The 19,912-nt window shown below is 34.7% G+C and overlaps 1 protein-coding gene across 1 annotated transcript; it reads left to right on the forward strand.

Annotated features, from left to right (window-relative positions):
• Positions 1 to 2,896: 2,896 nt before the first annotated feature.
• LOC132548273 (zinc finger protein Gfi-1b-like) lies at positions 2,897 to 15,421 on the forward strand. The gene is made up of 4 exons (XM_060212125.1): positions 2,897 to 3,002; positions 6,822 to 7,043; positions 7,229 to 7,807; positions 15,180 to 15,421. The coding sequence occupies exons 1-4, from the start codon at positions 2,897 to 2,899 to the stop codon at positions 15,419 to 15,421; spliced, it is 1,149 nt and encodes a 382-aa protein (XP_060068108.1).
• Positions 15,422 to 19,912: the final 4,491 nt, after the last annotated feature.

Consider the following 19,912-nt stretch of genomic DNA (forward strand, 5'->3'; position numbering starts at 1 on the left):
CAGGAGGAGGTCAATAACATCCCTGAGGAGGGTTAATAACATCCCTGAAAATTCTATACCAAACAGGAGGGTTAATAATATCCCTAGAAAAATCTATATCAAACCGAAGGTGGGGTCAATAATATTTCTGGAAAATTCTATATCAAACAGGGGGTCAATAACATCCCTGAAAATTCTATATCAAACAGGAGGTGGGGTCAATAACATTCCTGGAAAATTCTATATCAAACAGGGAGTCAATAACATCCCTGGAAAATTCTTTATCAAACAGGAGGTCAATAACATTCCTGGAAATTCTATATCAAACAGGAGGTCAATAACATTCCTTGAAAATTATATTCAAACAGGAGGGTCAATAACATCCCTGGAAAATTCTATATCAAACAGGAGGTGGGGTCAATAACATTCCTGGAAAATTCTATATCAAACAGGGGGTCAATAACATCCCTGGAAAATTCTATATCAAACAGGAGGTCAATAACATTCCTGGAAATTCTATATCAAACAGGAGGTCAATAACATTCCTTGAAAATTATATATCAAACAGGAGGGTCAATAACATCCCTAGAAAATTCTATATCAAACAGGGGTTCAATAACATTCCTGGAAAATTCTATATTAAACAGGAGGTCAAAAACATTCCTGGTAATTCAATATCAAACAGGAGGTCAATAACATTCCTTGAAAATTCTATACCAAACAGGAGGTCAATAACATTCCTGGAAAATTCTATATCAAACAGGAGGTCAATAACATTCCTGGAAAATTATATATCAAACAGGAGGGTAAATAACATTCCTGGAAAATTCTATATCAAACAGGAGGTCAATAACATCCCTGAAAATTCTATATCAAACAGCGGGGTCAATAACATTCCTGGAAAATTCCATATCAAACAGGGGGTCAATAACATCCCTGGAAAATTCTATATCAAACAGGAGGTCAATAACATTCCTGGAAAATTATATATTAAACAGGGGGGTAAATAACATTCCTGGAAAATTCTATATCAAACAGGAGGTAAACAATATCCCTAGAAAATTCTTTATCAAACAGGAGGGTCAAAGACATTCTTGGAAAATTCTATATCAAACAGGAGGTAAACGACATCCCTGGAAAATTCAATATATTAAATTGGAAAAGTCAATCCTACCATAGATAATTTCTTATTATACAATCACCACAAAGTCCAGGCGGCTGATCAGTAACTTCGCGATCCGAGTTCACATAACTATTTTAAAGGAGACAATATTACATACTATGGGTATTTCTATATTACATGGTAGGTTAGGGGTCAGTAATATACTTTACTAATTCCGTGGTAATTACGAGATAAAAAAGTCCTAACGGTATGTGTTGATGAGACATTTTGTAAAATCGGGACAAAAAGTAAATGTTTGGTGTTAATATTGTATCTTAGATCTGTTGATATCACCAGGTTATGAACCTAGGTTTAGATTTGGATATTACACGGAATTCCTATAGTAAAGGTGTGTATATGTTTTAAGACATTTGTATCGCTGTAACCAAAATAGGAAAATAGAAATGTGTTTAAATTTAAACTCACATATGGTACTTTATGTGTGTGTGTGTGTGTGTGTGTGTGTGTGTGTGTGTGTGTGTGTGTGTGTGTGTGTGTGTGTGTGTGTGTGTGTGTGTGTGTGTGTGTGTGTGTGTGTGTGTGTGTGTGTGTGTGTGTGTGTGTGTGTGTGTGGTGAATTATTTATATTTATTTGTATACTGTCCGTCTGTATTATAATTGGGATTATTCATATATATATATATTTTCTCTGTATACACGATACACAAAGTTTTTATCTTTTTAAATTATATATATATAGTGATACTGTTTTCTTTTTTGCTTTACATATGTATTTTTCGCGACACATCATAATTAATTGAAATAGATATATATAAATCCCATTTTTTTTTTACATTTGTTTAAAAATCGCTATTGTAATGCTGCCATATTTTCACACGCAAACGGTTGATTGATCCGAGATATGTTAATTTGACACTAAATATCATTTTCCGGCTGATTTAAAAGAATGTAATTTTTGACTGCATACTCATCTAATCTGAGAGGTAACTATGTCAGTAGTTTTATTATATTATGTTTAAATAAAGTAAAGGATTTAGATAGGTAGTCCAGATTACTATTAATTCGCTAAAATATGTGTCAAGTGACAGTGTTAGCAGTATGTCTATAGCGTGTTAATACAGTGCATGATTCACGGGGAAATATATTGTGATTTTTACTTAAAATAATTTTGTTATTTTGTAAAAGATTATGTGTGTTGTCGTTGTGCTTTATGGTATAGAAGTAGAGCTAAAACCCGACTTAAGCCTCTGATGTTGTGACGAAGGATCTTGAGCTGACGCAAACCCTACCCGACCGGCAAGCCTACCTCATACAGCACCTAAATCGTTAGATTAAACAACGGGTTCTCCTAGGAGAATGAAGGTCCATAAAAATTCCCCTTCAGATTTGGACACAGGGGATAGATTGACGAATGCCATTCACTCCTCGCCGAGATGCTCGTATCTCACCACCGAGACCAGCTGTAATCTCATTATAAAGTGGGCGGGTCTGTTCACAACTCTCCGCCAATCAGTCCCAGATTTTCCGTGAGAGTTTTTACACCTGTGTAATTCAGTGCACATTGCGCATGCTCGCTATAATCAATGAAAGTAACAGATGCAGGACCGAGTTTTATTAACAAATTTGCTGTGTTATTTTTCAGTGTGTGATGATCTAAATTTCTTGATGTATCACTCATAACTCCACTCCGAGATCCGACAGCACTTGTGGATTGACTTTACTAACGGTGCTGTGGAAAATGCACGCATCAATGCTATAATATTAGTGACAGTATATTAACTTTGCCTGAGTGGAATGCCCCGATCCTTTCTGGTTAAGAAAGAAGAAGAAAACATGAGTGAAACCACAGTTGACCCACAACACAGAAGTGCCTTCACCATCGTATCCCCAAGAAGAAAAGGTATTTTTCACAGTTACAATATTTCATACGAAAAAAATATATAGATTTGATTTGATTTATACGAATTTAGAATTAGTTATTTGTTTTTGTGATTAATTTGATTCTAAATTTTCATTACAATGATACACAACCAGTAAGTAAATATTAATCTGTTTAATATTTATCTTTATGCGTAAAGGATCTTTAGTTTGGCTACAAACACTCTATTCATACAATGTAAAAACATGTAAGAATGGTATCATATTTAATATTTGTTGTGTTAACTTAAATGCTCTATTTAAGATTCACATTCCAAGACAGAAATTTTATAAAAGATACAGTTTCAACAGGTATCAATCCGGATGTTTTTTTCTATTTTACAAATCGACGTCATCAACAGTCATAAACGTAATTATTTATCATTTAAATTCACATGTTTTTCAATATTAAATTAAACGAATATGGAGTTTTGAGTCCGATTCTATTGCTTGGTTTAGAAGCAATGGAGTTTCATGTTCACTTCAGTGAATATTTCAAAATTACAATATGATGTCGTGTATTTAGATTAAAAAAGAAATGAAAAACGTGTTAGAATTATCCCCGATCCTACTGAAACAACATGACGTTTTAAAAGCCGTGCGAGAAAGAAAATGCTGTATATAACCAGGATTGGTTTATAGGTAAAAATCACGTAAATATAATGTGATTTAATTTGTAATCAGCCACCAATTTGTTGTATAAATACATGATTTATAGGCGAATTAACAAAAGGGATTATACATAGATATGTATTTCTATAAAACACGCTTCCGCCTGATTAACAATATCCCCGGGACAAATGCGATTTTAATGGCTTTATGAAAAATTTGTATCGTTTTGTTGTTTCTATATTTGTATTTTATAATACTTATGGTTCATCATGAGATATTTTTTCTTCTTTCACTTTTTGCTGGTACACTAGTATTTTCTCCCCTAGATCTACCAAACGTCACTCTTTCATTTAAGCATAATTACTGTCAGTACATTAAATGGATTAGGCACAAGTTCTTCTATCTTATTATGTCCTTTCCCAACATTACAATACATAATAATAACAGATAGCACGTGATGGCATATTTTGAAATATATATTAGAACACGATATCAATTAAAATATTTTAAGTAACGTATATTTAGAGGAGACAAGGGAAGAAGGAAAAGATACGAAGTTCTTTATTACATGGAAGTCGGCAAAGTATCTCCTGTTGTTCTTCCGCAGATTTAGCATTTATCTATTCATCATACTATTTGCAATTATCAATTAGAATTCATTAAAATGTCTAATTGTGTCTCCTTAATTCAGTTTTATCTCATACTGTTTGTGCATGTTAAACATTTCGACCAACAGTATTAGCCTTTATTCTGCGTTCTTATAAACATGTTGAAATCTAAATGCGATGAAAAAAATTTGATTTTATGTTTCTGCATTAACCAAAATATACAGTGTAGCTGTTAGAATGGAAAAATCCTCTATATATTTACAGAGAATGGGAACGTGACCAAGCGTCTTTATCTTGATGTTAAAAATAAAATGTATCTGAATACTTTTCATTCCGTATTTATTGAGATTGTTTTTCTCTTTCGTTATCAAATTTGATTGAAAAACTAATTAATTGAATGGAATATTGTTTATATCAGCTGTTTAGTTTACGCATCAAGTATTTTGTATGGACATAATTTTAACTGACATACTTGCATTACAGTATTAATAATTTGATCAAATTATTTCTTGATACTAATCATCTGTAGATGTGCATTTTCATCATGTTTGTATGTATGTAAGATATTTATTTTATTTATATTTAACGAAGAATTCGCATATCAAATGATTATCATTAATTTATAATATTATTTTTAAAAAACCCATCTCAATACGTCATCGTTATTCAATCTGCCTATTTAGCATTATTTCAGCTTGCGTCCTATCCTTTTCTTTAACGTTGATACAATAATTGTTTAAATCTAACGTTAACATGTAACTAAATTTAACGACGTATTTATCACTTTGATATTTTATAAAAAAAATATCACTCTCTTTATCATATATAATAAATTGCACTTTTCTAAATTCCAGCTGAATTGAAAATGATTATATCCCGTTTGAAAATAATCGGAATTTTTACTAAATTTTCTTTTTATTTGTGTGATAAAAATCAATAAATAAAACATCGTTCCTTTGATCATAGATGAAATTAATAATTACTGGCTTTACAAAGCTGCATTTTATTTTGCGGACCTTCATCAGATCGTCACCATCTTCTGTGACTTAATTTTGTATAAAAATGTTGTTTTCAAAATAAATTCAACCGTTACCAACGTTGAACCCCTAATATGAGGTTATCGATTATTTGAGCCTGTGGGACTGCCATTTATCACTCATAAGTATAGTGATCTATAAACATCTACCAATAGCCATGTAGATGGTCTATTTACACAGTTCTTGTCTTCAGTCTACAAACGCGTATAAATATTGTACACGGAAATGTTCTAACCAGTTTTCGCCAAATGTTGGATAAAACACTCCACGCGTACACCAGTATTCGTTCTACCAAACCCGTTGATCACCAAACTAAGAAATTTTAGGAAACTGATACAATGAATATGATTAAAAAATGTCTTAAACTTTTAAGTTTTCTTGACATTTTATAATACATTTATAATTTAGTAATAATAAAAAACCCACTGCGAACTTTTTTTCAATTCTGAAAATCCGCAGTATAATGTCGGGTTGTTTGTATTGGCGCCGACAGTATTCATAGTGTGCCATAGAAATCTAACTGCAAAATTTTCCATAAATAATTCAATCATAAGTTGTCAAAAAAAAAAAAAATTAAGAAAAATGTAATTTATCTGATAAGAAATGCGACATGATTCTCGCTGCGTGCTGTGAGCATGATTCGCCATTCCTATCACATCTGTACAGATTTTTGGTAAGCAGCACCATGTGTTCAGTGGACACGAATCCCAAGTGGTATTTTTTGCATTATTTCCGGGTTTGTATCTTTGTAAGCGGAAGCGACAATCACAACGAGATCCCCAACACGATCATTAGCTTCTGCCCTTTAAAATAAATCGCGTTTTATTGCCGGAAGTTTCTCTGTGCCGCTCACCTGTTGTCGAGAAGATGACCAGGAAATACACACAAGTCTCTATTTCAAAAGAGAAATTTAACTGTGTGATTTATAGTCTTTTAATCAGGCCACTTGATATTTCGATCGGAAATGTATTTAGGGATGTGCATTTTAAAGTGTGCATGTTCATTCGAATGTGAAATTAAGAAACAGGGATGACTGAATCTGCGTGACCAATGAACCGTGGCTCCGTATTGTCGATGCTTCGGTGCGGCGACTGAAGTCATAATTTATATCAGTCTCCACACCTGAATGATCTATCGCCATAATTGTCCTCATATTAAAAGTCAATCAAAGGATTGGTGAGATGCCTTTTACACGGGAACGCGTATATTGCGGTAAACTGAATTATCACTTAAATAATGCAGGTTTTAGCCGATGTCATATCGTAATAAAACGGCGCCCCAAATACTCATGGGCATTGCTTGTTATCGGGATTCAATGACTTAAAGCTAAATTAGTCAAAATATTTAATTCATATTTTTTATGAAAACATGTTCTTTATCTAATACTTATGATATAATATGATATACATATTTCAATATAATTAATGCATTCTTGTTTATCATTTGATTTACATCGAAAAGTCGCTGATTCCCCACAGCATAATTTTCTGTTAAGGGATAGCCAGTGTGAAAACATTTAATTATAGTATAATTCTTATTTTACAGATTTATCTACCGACACCGGTATGCGATCACCGTCACCAACTCACTCGTCAAAATCTACGTCATCACTCTCTCCAGGAAGTGGATCAATGTCGGACGGAACAGAGGATAACCACCAAGGGCAGATAAGCCAGTCGTCACTCGAGGGGTCAAACTTTAATGCATTCAGGCCTTGGCTGTGTGAGCCGATTAAAAAACAAGCACACACGAACAAAGTTCCATCATGTAAGAGTTTTTTTCTAAAAGCATATAGTCGTGTTATTAACCAATGTCTATCAAGAAACGAATTACCTGTCAAAGAAATGTCTGTACAAAACGTATATAGAATCAAAACATACATATGTACAGTATAAAGAATTTATTTCAACAAACAAATGCCAACGTTACAAGTATTATTATAACATTTTCAGGTATAAACGTACCCTCGCACGCGGCCCTCCAGAACGCTCTCAAAACTGCCACCATGTCTGACTTGTACCGGTACCAGTTCGCTCAAGTGTTCTACCGCTCTCCTCTCTTCTCGTACGGCCAGGCGTCCTTCTGGACAGATCCGCGCCTCTACAGGTTCTTCGGACAGCGGAAGGACATGGCAAATCCATTCCTGCCAAATATGATGAAGTATTCAGAAGAAGGCGAGGTTACTGGTTTAGTCAAAGGTTCCTTCGAATGTATGAAATGTATGAAACAATTCAGCACTCCACACGGACTCGAGGTGCATGTGCGACGGTCCCACAGCGGACGACGACCGTACGCATGCGAGGTGTGTAATAAGACGTTTGGACACTCCGTCAGTCTGACACAACATAGGGCGGTTCACACACAAGAAAAGAGCTTCCAATGTCAGCAATGTGGGAAAAGCTTCAAACGCTCGTCCACTCTGTCCACACATCTCCTCATACACAGCGACACACGCCCCTACCCGTGTCCTTACTGTGGAAAGAGGTTTCACCAGAAATCCGACATGAAGAAACATACCTACATACATACAGGTACTTAACAATCTTTGTTTCCTTTCTCTCAGTGTTATCCAGCTTTGGTTTTGTTATTTCTACTTTCAAACTGACCTTGTTACTAGTATATGCACCAAATGTCTCTTATTTAAACGTGACTTAAAAAAGACAGGCGGATGCCTAATGGCTAGTTGATATCCGAGTTTGTCAAATGAACATTTAAAACAATCAGAAATAATTATCAGAGCATCTTCCAAGCAATGATTACGATATTGATTTCATACACCAAATATTGAAGTTCAAGGTCAGGTTGAAATGCCCAATAGTGGCCAATTGGATATGGAAGTAATTTGATCTATGGCGAAACTGTGATAAGATTTACGTCAAACAATGTTTGGACAGTTCAGATTTCGGACACAGTAATGTAGGAGTGATTTGGCTGACGTCCGGGAATATCAAATTTAAAGGATTCATTTCTGGTTACATAACAAGAGACATAATGTCAGCTACTATAACTGTTCTCCAAAATATTAAACAGTCCATAACTAAGATAAATTACAAACCGGATATATACTGTACTATGGTTACCAGAAACATTTACACCTCAGACTTACAACACTAGGAAAAATCCAAATCCGTAACTTAAACAACAATAATAACATACTACAAATAACAGCGACGAAGACTTAGCAATGAAATTAACACATGTCACATGATATCAGCAACAGCTAAAAATAAAATCATCAAAACAAACAGAAATCAATAACAATGACAAAAGTTAGGAACACGAAACAATTAACAGCAATAATACAATTTGAAATAAAAAGGTAAACAGTGACAACAACTATCAAAAAAAAGTTCGCGAAGGTTGTAATCAATTAAATTATACATATAATATATATAGTCTCGCCTTAGACCGAAGTTCAATTATCATCCAAGACGAACGCTGTAGGATTTTTTATATACATTTGTTCTATATAAGACTGAGGTATTTACAATAGATTCTAAACAGGGACATTTTATAAGGCTTATTTGTTAATATTGAAAATATTCTTCGTTTGCCGTTTAAGTCAGTTTGTGGTCTTTATACCATACGACTGTAATCACTGTCACTGGTTTTGTTTATTTACAGTACCCCCCTGCATTTGTTTACTATCTATATGAGTTTAGTGTTTTATTGCATTTTTTCTTCCCTTTTGTTCTATCTGTAAAGCTATGTTACTTTGTGTTCGTCGTAAAGTGGGTCATATCAGAATCCTGTTCTTTATTTAGGTTTATATTCATGTACCTCCAAAGATGATTTACGTGTTGATGTACATGTTGATGTACGGGTTGATGTACGTGTTGATGTACGGGTTGATGTACGTGTTGATGTACCTCCGTTGTTGATGTACGTGTTGATGTACCTCCAAAGTTGATGTACGGGTTGATGTTCCTCCAAAGTTGATGTACGGGTTGATGTACCTCCAAAGTTGATGTACGGGTTGATGTACGGGTTGATAAATGGGTTGATGTACGGGTTGATGTACGTGTTGATGTACCTCCAAAGTTGATGTACGGGTTGATGTACCTCCGTAGTTGATGTACGTGTTGATGTACCTCAAAAGTTGATTTACGAGTTGATATACGGGTTGATGAACGGGTTGGTGTACCTCCAAAGATGATGTACGTGTTGATGTACATGTTGATGTACGGGTTGATGTACGTGTTGATATACCTCCAAAGTTGATGTACGGGTTGATGTACCTCCAAAGTTGATGTACGGGTTGACGTACCTCCAAAGTTGATGTACGGGTTGATGTACGGGTTGATGAATGGGTTGATGTACGGGTTGATGTACATGTTGATGTACCTCCAAAGTTGATGTACGGGTTGATGTACCTCCGCAGTTGATGTACGTGTTGATGTACCTCCAAAGTTGATTTATGAGTTTATATACGGGTTGATGAACGGGTTGGTGTACCTCCAAAGTTGATGGACGGGTTGATGTACCTCCAAAGTTGATGTACCTCCAAAGTCGATGTACGTGTTGATGTACGTGTTGTACGTGTTGATGTACCTCCAAAGTTGATGTACGGGTTGATGTACCTCCAAAGTTGATTTACGGGTTGATGTACGGGTTGATGTACCTCCGCATTTGATGTACGGGTTGATGTCCATGTTGATGTTCGTGTTGATGTACAGGTTGATGTACGGGTTGATGTACGTGTTGATGTACAAGTTGTACGTGTTGATGTACGTGATGATGTACATGTTGATGTACAGGTTGATTTACGTGTTGATGTACATGTTGATGTACATAATGATGTACCTCCAAAGTTGATGTACGTGTTGATGTACATGATGATGTACCTCCAAAATTGATGAACGGGTTGATGTACGTGTTGATGTAAAGGTTGATGTACGTGTTGATGTACCTCCAAAGTTGATGTACGGGTTGATGTACCTCCAAAGTTGATTTACGTGATGGTGTACCTTCAAAGTTGATGTACGTGTTGATGTACGGGTTGACGTACATAATGATGTACGTGTTAATGTACGGGTTGACGCACGTGATGATGTACCTCCAAAGTTGATGTACGTGTTAATGTACAGGTTGATGTACAGGTTGATGTACGTGTTGGTGTATTATTAATATTTATTTATTTATTTTAAGATTAATCTGGACGTTTCATTTCCCCGTTTTATTTGTCCCTAACATGTTAGTTTAGTTAACCTATACTTTTATCATCACCTTTTAGACAAAGATGACAAGATTGACTGGGCTAGGTTGATTTCATGCTTATCAGATGACAACAAGGTACTACCGAAAATTGTATTTCAGACGTAAAATCGATAAAAGGGCAATTTCATGAACGAAGGAAAGACTTTCAGTAAGAACCTTATACTGAATCTACATAGTGCAAATATGTAGGCGTTTTGGAGAACGACTTGAACAAACTATTTCACTCCTAAAAATGACAGGATTTTTTCTTTTCTTTTTCCTTTACATTTTAAAGAAAATATGATAATTATTTTTACGGCATATTTTGTGATACATAAAATGTATCAGTTTTGTTACAACTTATTCCTCCAGTCACAATTACACTCTTTGATAAATGTATCAATTGTTTTTAATACATTGCTAGGCGGCCGTTTTGTAAATTAATGGACATTTGAATAATAGTAGAAATACGAAATGAGTTAAGATTGAAATACACAACATTTTTTCTGTCATGAACCATCTATACCAGCGCTGAGATCGTGCTTGAATTTTCTAGAGTTTAATTTGATTAAGGTCAGTGGTAAACAATAATATGAACGAGATTTTACTGAGGTAGTTTTGTTATTAAAGTTTTCTGTTTCTCCTTAATGAATCGATTCTATATTGATATGAGCAGCTAGGCCCGATATGTGTCCCCTGATGCTCGTCATAGTTTCACAAGGTACATCAATTCTACTGTATTTGTCAGGTGTCATATCTCACAAATTACCTCCCCAACATAATCTGATCAAATGCTGACTTACGCTGTGATGAATTGGAGGCTAATGCTAGTTAAAAATTGAATTTAAAACGGCAATATTATTTGATTCAATCAAGTGTTTCTATGTCATTACTTTCAGCCTATTGATGTTCATTATCGCATATCACTTAACCTATTATAAAGATGATATGTATAAAGAACATATTTTCCAAAAAAAGTTATTAACAAATACATTTAGATCTTCTTAAAAATATATATCTTTATCATATGGAAATTTTATTTTATTATTTTCAAAGCTGAAGTTCTAATTGACTTTTTATTCCTTATAAAGTTATTTGGTTATCACGTACACATACATCACAGGAATAAAGCTATCATCTGTCGTTTCTAGTGAATAATCCAGTCTTCTGTCGTTCACAGTGAATAATCCAGGCATCTGTCGTTCCCACTGAATAACCAGTCTTCGGTCGTTCCCAGTGAATAATTCAGTCATCTGTCGTTCCCAGTGAATAATCCAGTCATCTGTCGTTCCCAGTGAATAATCCAGTCATCTGTCGTTCCCAGTGAATAATCCAGTCTTATATCGTTCCCAGTAAATAACCCATTCATCTCTCCCCCTAGTAAATAACCCACTCATCTCTCGTTCCCAGTAAATAACCCACTCATCTCTCGTTCCCAGTAAATAACCCACTCATCTTTTCCAAACTTTCAAGTTTTTAACATAGCCGTCATGACTTCTAAAACGATTGACGGTGGTTTTCAGAAATTCTAAACTGCCATTCAGAATACGAGGGGGATGGGTAGACTTGTCGTGTGACTATCGGATGACGTAGTAGTACTCTGCTTAAGAAAGTCAAACAGAATAATCCCACAGTCTCTACTGATGTACACAGGAAAACTTACCAATTAATGTAGAATTAAAGTCAAGGTGTTACGCTGTAGGGAACCATCGTCATTTATTGTGTAGTGTATCCAGAATGGTAATCAGTGGACCATAGCCGGTCGATGATTGTGCCATATGGCGGGCTGATCCCGGTATTATTCAGGGTACTGAGAATCTTAGCCTGAGAAGTTCCATCTAGATAGTGAAATAATGAAGGTTAAAGACAATCAGTTCATATGAAATAAGTATGAAATGGAGAAGATTAGATATTTAGGAAAATATCCGATAAGAAATCAAGTCATTTTATGAAATTATACGGTCCAGTGATTTTTCGGTATTGTTAAAAGCATGAGTACTTTTTACCTGGCACCTACTGATTATGTTGTAGGTACTATCAGACATCGTTAGAGTACATTATATATTAAATCAGTCAGATACGGTTAAACGCATGCCACTACCATAGGAATTAGACAGATAGCGTTAAATAATAATAATAATAATAATTGACTTTATTTAAGAGTCGATAACACTTTGAGTACAAGACTCTTCTAACAAGTGGTCGACAGTAAAATGTACAATATATATACAACAGAAGCGTTCTACTCAGACAGTGACAATGTTATAACAATACACTATACAGACACAAGAATAAAGCTCTTGATTAATTCCTTACCGAATGTATTGGGATGCATTTTGGTGGTTTGAGTATTTGATTTTGTCCTCAAAAACTGTTGACATGTTAACAACTCTAACTTTGAGATAGTTGTCAAAATGACATAATGTTTGTTTTTTTTTTCAAACATGATACTCATTCGATCCTCGAGCACCAAGCAAAGTAACAAAATAATTTGTCACATTTCTAAGAATGTACTTGATTAATCTTTTAAATTAAATTAATTTTCTGGTAGTTGTTAAATCGAGAACCAGTCTCTCCTAAATTCTACTATAAAATCCCGACGTGATTATGCATGCATGATTTATTTTTTTTATTAACCACGTGGTTTTGTTATTGGTTCTGGAATAATATTATAAAGTCAATATTTTTCCTAAACCTCTCTGGTATTTATTGATTGAATCCAAAACTTAATGATTAAGAATCATCATTTCGTGTAAGCAAACAAATACATGCAAGTTATAAAATTGCAATTACGTACTGAAAATCTTTGCAGTAGTAAAATGGTCCTTACATACATATGTATAACTTTGTAGGTGAAATCGCTATGTATGACAGTTCACAACCTTCATAACAAACAACAAATGTCTAACAGATGTTTTGTTGGTAGATTCACAGTCAGATCTTTGTTTTTATGGCATATTTAAGGTATTTAAGATACTGTGTTGACACTGTTGTTCCACATACACAGAGAAAACTTAGCAATGCGTCTGCATCAGCTTACTTTTAAAGTGTTTCGAGAGGTTGAATGATTGAATTAAACGCCAATTTATCAATACCTTGGTTGTATGTAATGGCTAACCTTACACTAATAGCATTGACGAATTACACTAATATAACGACCGGTTGTGTTTGTGACAGTTGACAAGATGGATACCACTAGAGGCGGGGGCCATGATATCACGATTTAATCAGAAACTATTTAATCAAGCACCATTTTATAATGTTTGAAAAGGAAACAAAAATTAGAGAGGGTAAATTGTCTTCATCAAAGTGGATATTAAGGTAACATTGATCTGACTTGGAAGGAGGACGAAGGATATGATGATTCGAAACTAGGAGGGATTGAACACCTAATACTTGCCTGTAAACTAATTAATCAATCACATCTCTGTCAGTATCAAAGAATCGGCATCTAATGTGACATTTGGCGACCAAGTCTGGTCAGTTTCAACCCTATGTGATATTTGATTGTCCCAATAGAACGTGTAAGAGAGCTAGTTTGAGATTGGTCCCCGGCCAATCGATGTAATGGTCCCATCGGCTTATTGAATTGTGTCCCCTTGATTTGTCACGACTCTGTTTACGCTGCCAGATCAGAATGCTAATTTTTGATATCTGCATAAATCGAAGTTTTCCGAACCACGGTCATAATTAAATCAAAGATGCTGACGAAGATGACATTAACCTCTACTGGTTTGAATTCTTAACCAAATTTGAGGCGTGAACTTTGTCAGAGCGCCGTATAACACAATAAGTTGGGAGGCGGGTCGCTCGTAGTGTTTATGTGATTGCGATTACTGTGGTAATTTCCGTGATCAGACACGAGATTGACATTGTAAATCCGCACCGACGAGTTTTCCTGTCGCTGTCAATTCCGTAGTCAACATGAGGCGGAACACACTCCCGTTAGGAATACTGAGGATACCTCAGAGCCTCACGGAACCGCAACGAAATAGCAAATCACCAATACAGAATCAACCATGTGCATTTCTTAAAGTGACAGTCTTAATGAAGTAAAATAAGTCTGCATAAACTTGAACTAAAATTGACAGATTTTGCTCATGCTGTTAGCGATAGATAACACTACTAACGCAGCTATCGCAATTGCTTGTACAACAGACCCATGTGTTTTTGTAGTAAGATATATCAAACGATTGTAAATGACTGCGGGTTCTTTTCTAGTAAGGATGATGATAAAAAACACAAAAGTGAATGCAAAGTTAGAAACGCCAAATAATGAATTAAACTGTATCCTACAGCTGATTGGAACTTCCAGGACTAGTCAATGATGCTAAGGGCCTAAATTTTTAAACATAGGTAGTGATACGTATTAACATTAATTCTCCGACGATTTCTAGCGTCACTTATTTATTGATATCTGGGAGGAGACTCACAAGTTTTATTTTTGCTTAATGTTTTATTTATAATTTGTGACTATAATCTTTGAAATCGATAGTAATTCTACGACACTATATAACGGGACAGGATTAACACTAGTGGTTACGGGGACGCTCTTTTCTAAGGAGTATTTTTGTCCAAATTTCAAATGTGCTTTTTTTGTGATTGTTTTTCTGTGTATGGAGAAAGTGGATTATGCTCTATTTTCTATTGAGGAAAATGTACATTGCATAATCAGTCTTCAATGTATGTCTCTGTTGTATTTTGTAGGAGAGAAGCCGTACAAATGCACGCACTGTGGCAAGGCCTTTAGTCAGTCATCAAATCTCATCACACACTGTCGTAAACACACAGGATTCAAACCCTTCTCCTGCGACAAATGCGGTCGCTCCTTCCAACGCAAGGTGGACTTCCGGCGACACCATGAGACGCAACATACTGACGAATGTGTTCCGGTGGAATCAGGAAAAACAGTTTCGTCGCTGTCACCGCAACACGTGACAGGTCTGTGAAAACGCATTCACCCTCTAATACGGAATGTTGGGTTAAAACATTGGTAACTTGAGGCAGCAATAGAAAACATGATGTGTCAATTTGGGAGGGCCTGATTTCTAATCCCTACGTTCTGTGGTATCAAATGTCATTGATCCAATGAGCTGATAACTATTGGGTACAGCAATTTATAACAAATAATTGACTTCCAAAACACGTGGTGTTTGATTCTAAAGACAACTTTGGTATTGGAAGACTTTGATGACGTAATCACTGGCGGCCATTCCGTACGGAATTCAGCTACCATGGTAGTGCTATGACTGCGACATAGTGCTATATACACTTGGGACGTGATGATGAAGATGTTAAAAAATAGCAGTACTCGCTCAATTTATTAATGAACGTTTCTGAAGGTGTTAAAATGTAATGTTCTTAAATTATAAATACTGTTATTGAAATTTATTCCATAATCTATATGAAGTATGTATGGATTTGTTTAAGTGTTACGCGTGAAGTTTCACACGCATTCTGTGATAAATGGCGCTTGTAAATGTTCATCATTTTATCTTACTTTTCGTCACATTTTAGGAATGAAATCATTAGTGAGAATCTTGCGATACCTTAAATGTATTTATTGTGTAGTGCGGTGATCTTCTTTACCAGACATAAGTGCTTGATAATTAGAGAAATGGAGAGACAGATACAGAGAGAGACAGAGAGACAGAGATAATTAATCAATAGTTTTCTTTGTAGAATAAACAAGACCTGGTGATAATATGTTTAAATTTTGCACGGTTGTGGGTATATTTTACCGTTTCACTTAGTTGTTAAAAAGACAGTGTTGCGGATTAGTACTAGTCGTTCTAGGATATCGTTTTAATGTGTTCTGGTGAAAATCCATTATAACCGTTATATTTGAATTTCCAGAAACATTTTTATGTTGGTAAACTAATTTGTCTCTACATACAAAACATACGTCCTTGAATCTCGGTTTTTGTTAATTTTATTCTATAGTTAACCTATATATGAACTTAGTATGTAAAACAATCGAATTCGCGAGCAGCACATCCTCATGAATTTTCATTTTTTTTGAATAATTTGAATAATCAAATTTGAATAATGTATCATTACATAGAGTTGACTTTCTTTTTTTGTAATTGTTGACATATTTCTGTGGAATTCAATGTAAACATGGATACTAATTGAGCAATTTGTCAATAAATCTTTAGCACAATTTTTTCCCAAATAACAATCAAACTCAACCTTTAGTTATGCAAATTTACATGTCATTGTTGATTAGAAATATCGATGTAGTTGCTAATAAAATATGTTTTAATGATACTGGACTTTCGTTTATTTTCTTTATGTTAATATGTGTTTGAGCCTTCTCATAATAGGCATGGAAACAAATAATATTTAAGAGTATTATCCTGATAAAAATGACAAACATTTTGAACAGATGTTTATGAACATTACGACTTTTACGGAGGATAGGGTAAGTAGACAGAACAAAACTGTTTTACAATGAGACAGAAATTAATTACTAAATATGGAAGTCCAGTACTAAATCTGATCATGACAATTTTTTTTGTTTTTTTTTTGTTGTTTTTTGTTTGTTTTTGTTATGAAAAAACCCCTCTCAAAACGATACTGTATGTCAGACGGTCTCTACTTGACTTCCGATATACATACCGAGCATGCGTGGTAATAATTAGGAAAAAACAACTGAAATCACGAAAATAAAAATAAACGGAGAATAGGGACTTTGATACTCAGTGTACGACGTCTGAATATGCAGAAATACAAAGACATGTTAATATTTTTTAAATGGAAATCTTTTGCAGTTACTAAAGCGAATATGATTAGCTTGGTGTATTGATGAAACCTGTTCACGATTTAATTTTTACTTGTATTAGAAATCTCATGTAAATAGTGTTACTGTTGATGTAAGTATACATTACGACTGCGATGAGGTATAGTTTTAGCAGTTTTTCTCTCTCGAAATAATTCTGTTTCAGAATATATGTTTCCAGAATTGAGAGTTGAAAACAATTCTTATGTCAATGAATACAGTTTCTTTCTCTTCCTTTGTAATTATGGAATAAAACGACTTGTAAAGAGCAACGTGAACGGCGATGTGGAGAGATTTTTCAACTTACTAGAATGTCAGAGATTTGGAGGTACAGAGGCGGCATGACGACACATGCAGGTGAAAGACTTTATTTTCGAACAATTAGATACAGACAGACGGATGAGACAGGGTGGACCATATGTCTATATTCAGACAATGGAAATCATGACGAATGTGTCTGCTAGAACTCAGTGGTCATGGGTATTTTTAAACGGCGGGGACAAATCACCAAACGGCAGACTTTCTTGATGCTATTAGAGACGCAGAATGATCGTAAACTGGCGAGATTGTCTAAAAACCTCAGCCGAAAGAGGTAGTCCGAGACCTTTATAGTGATGAACCTTCACACGGACAGGCTAGGTTTTGTCTGGATCTCATTTCTAAAGCATGATTAGTTTTACACTGCTTCGCCACAACCGTTGTTACTTCAATATCATAATATCATTTCAACATGTACACTACTGTTCCGGTTAGAGCTAGTAACAGTTAGCGTGGAAAAACAGTCACATTATCAACATTGTTCCTCGTATAGCATTGTTATAGAGCTTTAATTCACTTATATGAAAGCAGTGTAACAAAATCAGACTTAAAACGAACGGGTCTGCAAAGAACTGGAATTGCTGACGGGTCGTTTTAGACACTAAACCTCTGCTCGAGACAATCAGCCAAATGTCACCAGCCAAGGTCGAACACTCAAGACAAGGCTGTCCGCTTAGCCATCCGTGAACCAGTCATTGAAATCCGACCGACGTTGCTTCACCGTGTTTGATAAGAGATGTATGTCACGTGACGTTCATTTTTGTTTGGTTGTATTTATGATGTATTTATTCCAGATTTATTATATAATCTTCCTATCCCAAACTGATGTGGGTGCTGTGTATTAGTGAGTATTTATTGTAAGTACAACAAATGCAACTAAAACCCTCATGATATACATATTTTACTATAATATATTTTTTTTCAAAATCATGGACTAAGGTAAAATGATAAAAAAAACATGCAATATAGGCAAATATAGTATTCCATGGACCTTATTTTACGATATGTTTTTGTTGCCTTCATCCTCAAAACCCGTCCCAGCAATAAGAAAAAAAAATCATAAATCATATATATTCAGAATTTTGCGACTCCGCTCATGTCTCGGTGTTGTTCTAGCAAGCAGATTTTAAGCGCCTTCGGTTCATGCCCGAAAAAGGCAAATAAAGTATCTCAGGACTTTAGCACACATGACACAATCGATGACATGTAACAAAAGTGTGATATAGTTTTGTTTTGGTCAGGATGAACTCTGATTTTCTATGTATAACGATATCAATATTGTCCACATTATTTTATTTCTTTGTACTTCAGCGACATAGGCCTATCAGTCTAACTAACCATGATATCTTGACACATCCTATCGCTCGCACTATGTAATACTTACAAGGTTTAACTGTATGTGTTATACAACTTGAAAACACCGACGAGTTGTTGACTTTAAAATGTACTACTTCTTATAAATGAATAAACCATCAAGTGATTTTAATAATGAGCAAGATAAATGTACTATACTTATGAACAGAGATGTTTAATGCATATTCTACAACGACAATGAGTTCATTAAAGACATTAAGTGTTGTTTTAATGTCAATTTCTTCTTTTGATAATAATTGATTGACAACTCTGTAAAAGACTTTCCATCTAGATTCCATTTTTTAAAATCAGTTAATATTTTTCACGGATTTAAAACAAAGATACTGCTAACTTCAATCCAAACTATTTTTCGTTTTTGCAAAATTGCATTTGTGAATGATTTTCTGTTTTCTTTAGCCGATTTATATTTTTCAGTAAGAAAAGCGATCTGCATAGACAGAGACATATAATATTGCTATGTATAGATATAGGTTAATTAATGATCCAACAGCTGTATTTATAAAATACTTACTAACCGTGCGGATTGTGTGATATTCAACCGATTTTCCTACATTGCTGAATCACAAAGATTATGTGATAGTCAACAGAAATACTTATCGTCATTAACGTAAGTATGACACGATATTATGCTGAGAAATTCACCAAAAAAATAAAACGTCAGTTAACAAAACGTCGACAAAATAAAGATTTGTCAAGGCATCTGAAAAGGTAAGAACCGAAATACAGATATATGTATGTAAAACCAGGCGCTTCATTATTATTATTATTACATTCTTAACGTCCCGTCAACACATAAAAGGTCATTAGGGCCATTACCTAGTGACAAGCACAGTGATCCAACAGGAAATAACTTCAAACGAACTAATAGGTAAGAGATAAATGCTGTTATATTATCACAAAAAATTTAATTGTAAGTCATGTCCTATGATATAGACCAACATCTTTCAGATAACCTAGAATTGTATAC

Source organism: Ylistrum balloti, unplaced genomic scaffold (assembly GCF_031769215.1).
Source record: "Ylistrum balloti isolate Yb309-2 unplaced genomic scaffold, AGI_CSIRO_Ybal_v1 Utg370006, whole genome shotgun sequence".
NCBI classification, from domain to species: domain Eukaryota; kingdom Metazoa; phylum Mollusca; class Bivalvia; order Pectinida; family Pectinidae; genus Ylistrum; species Ylistrum balloti.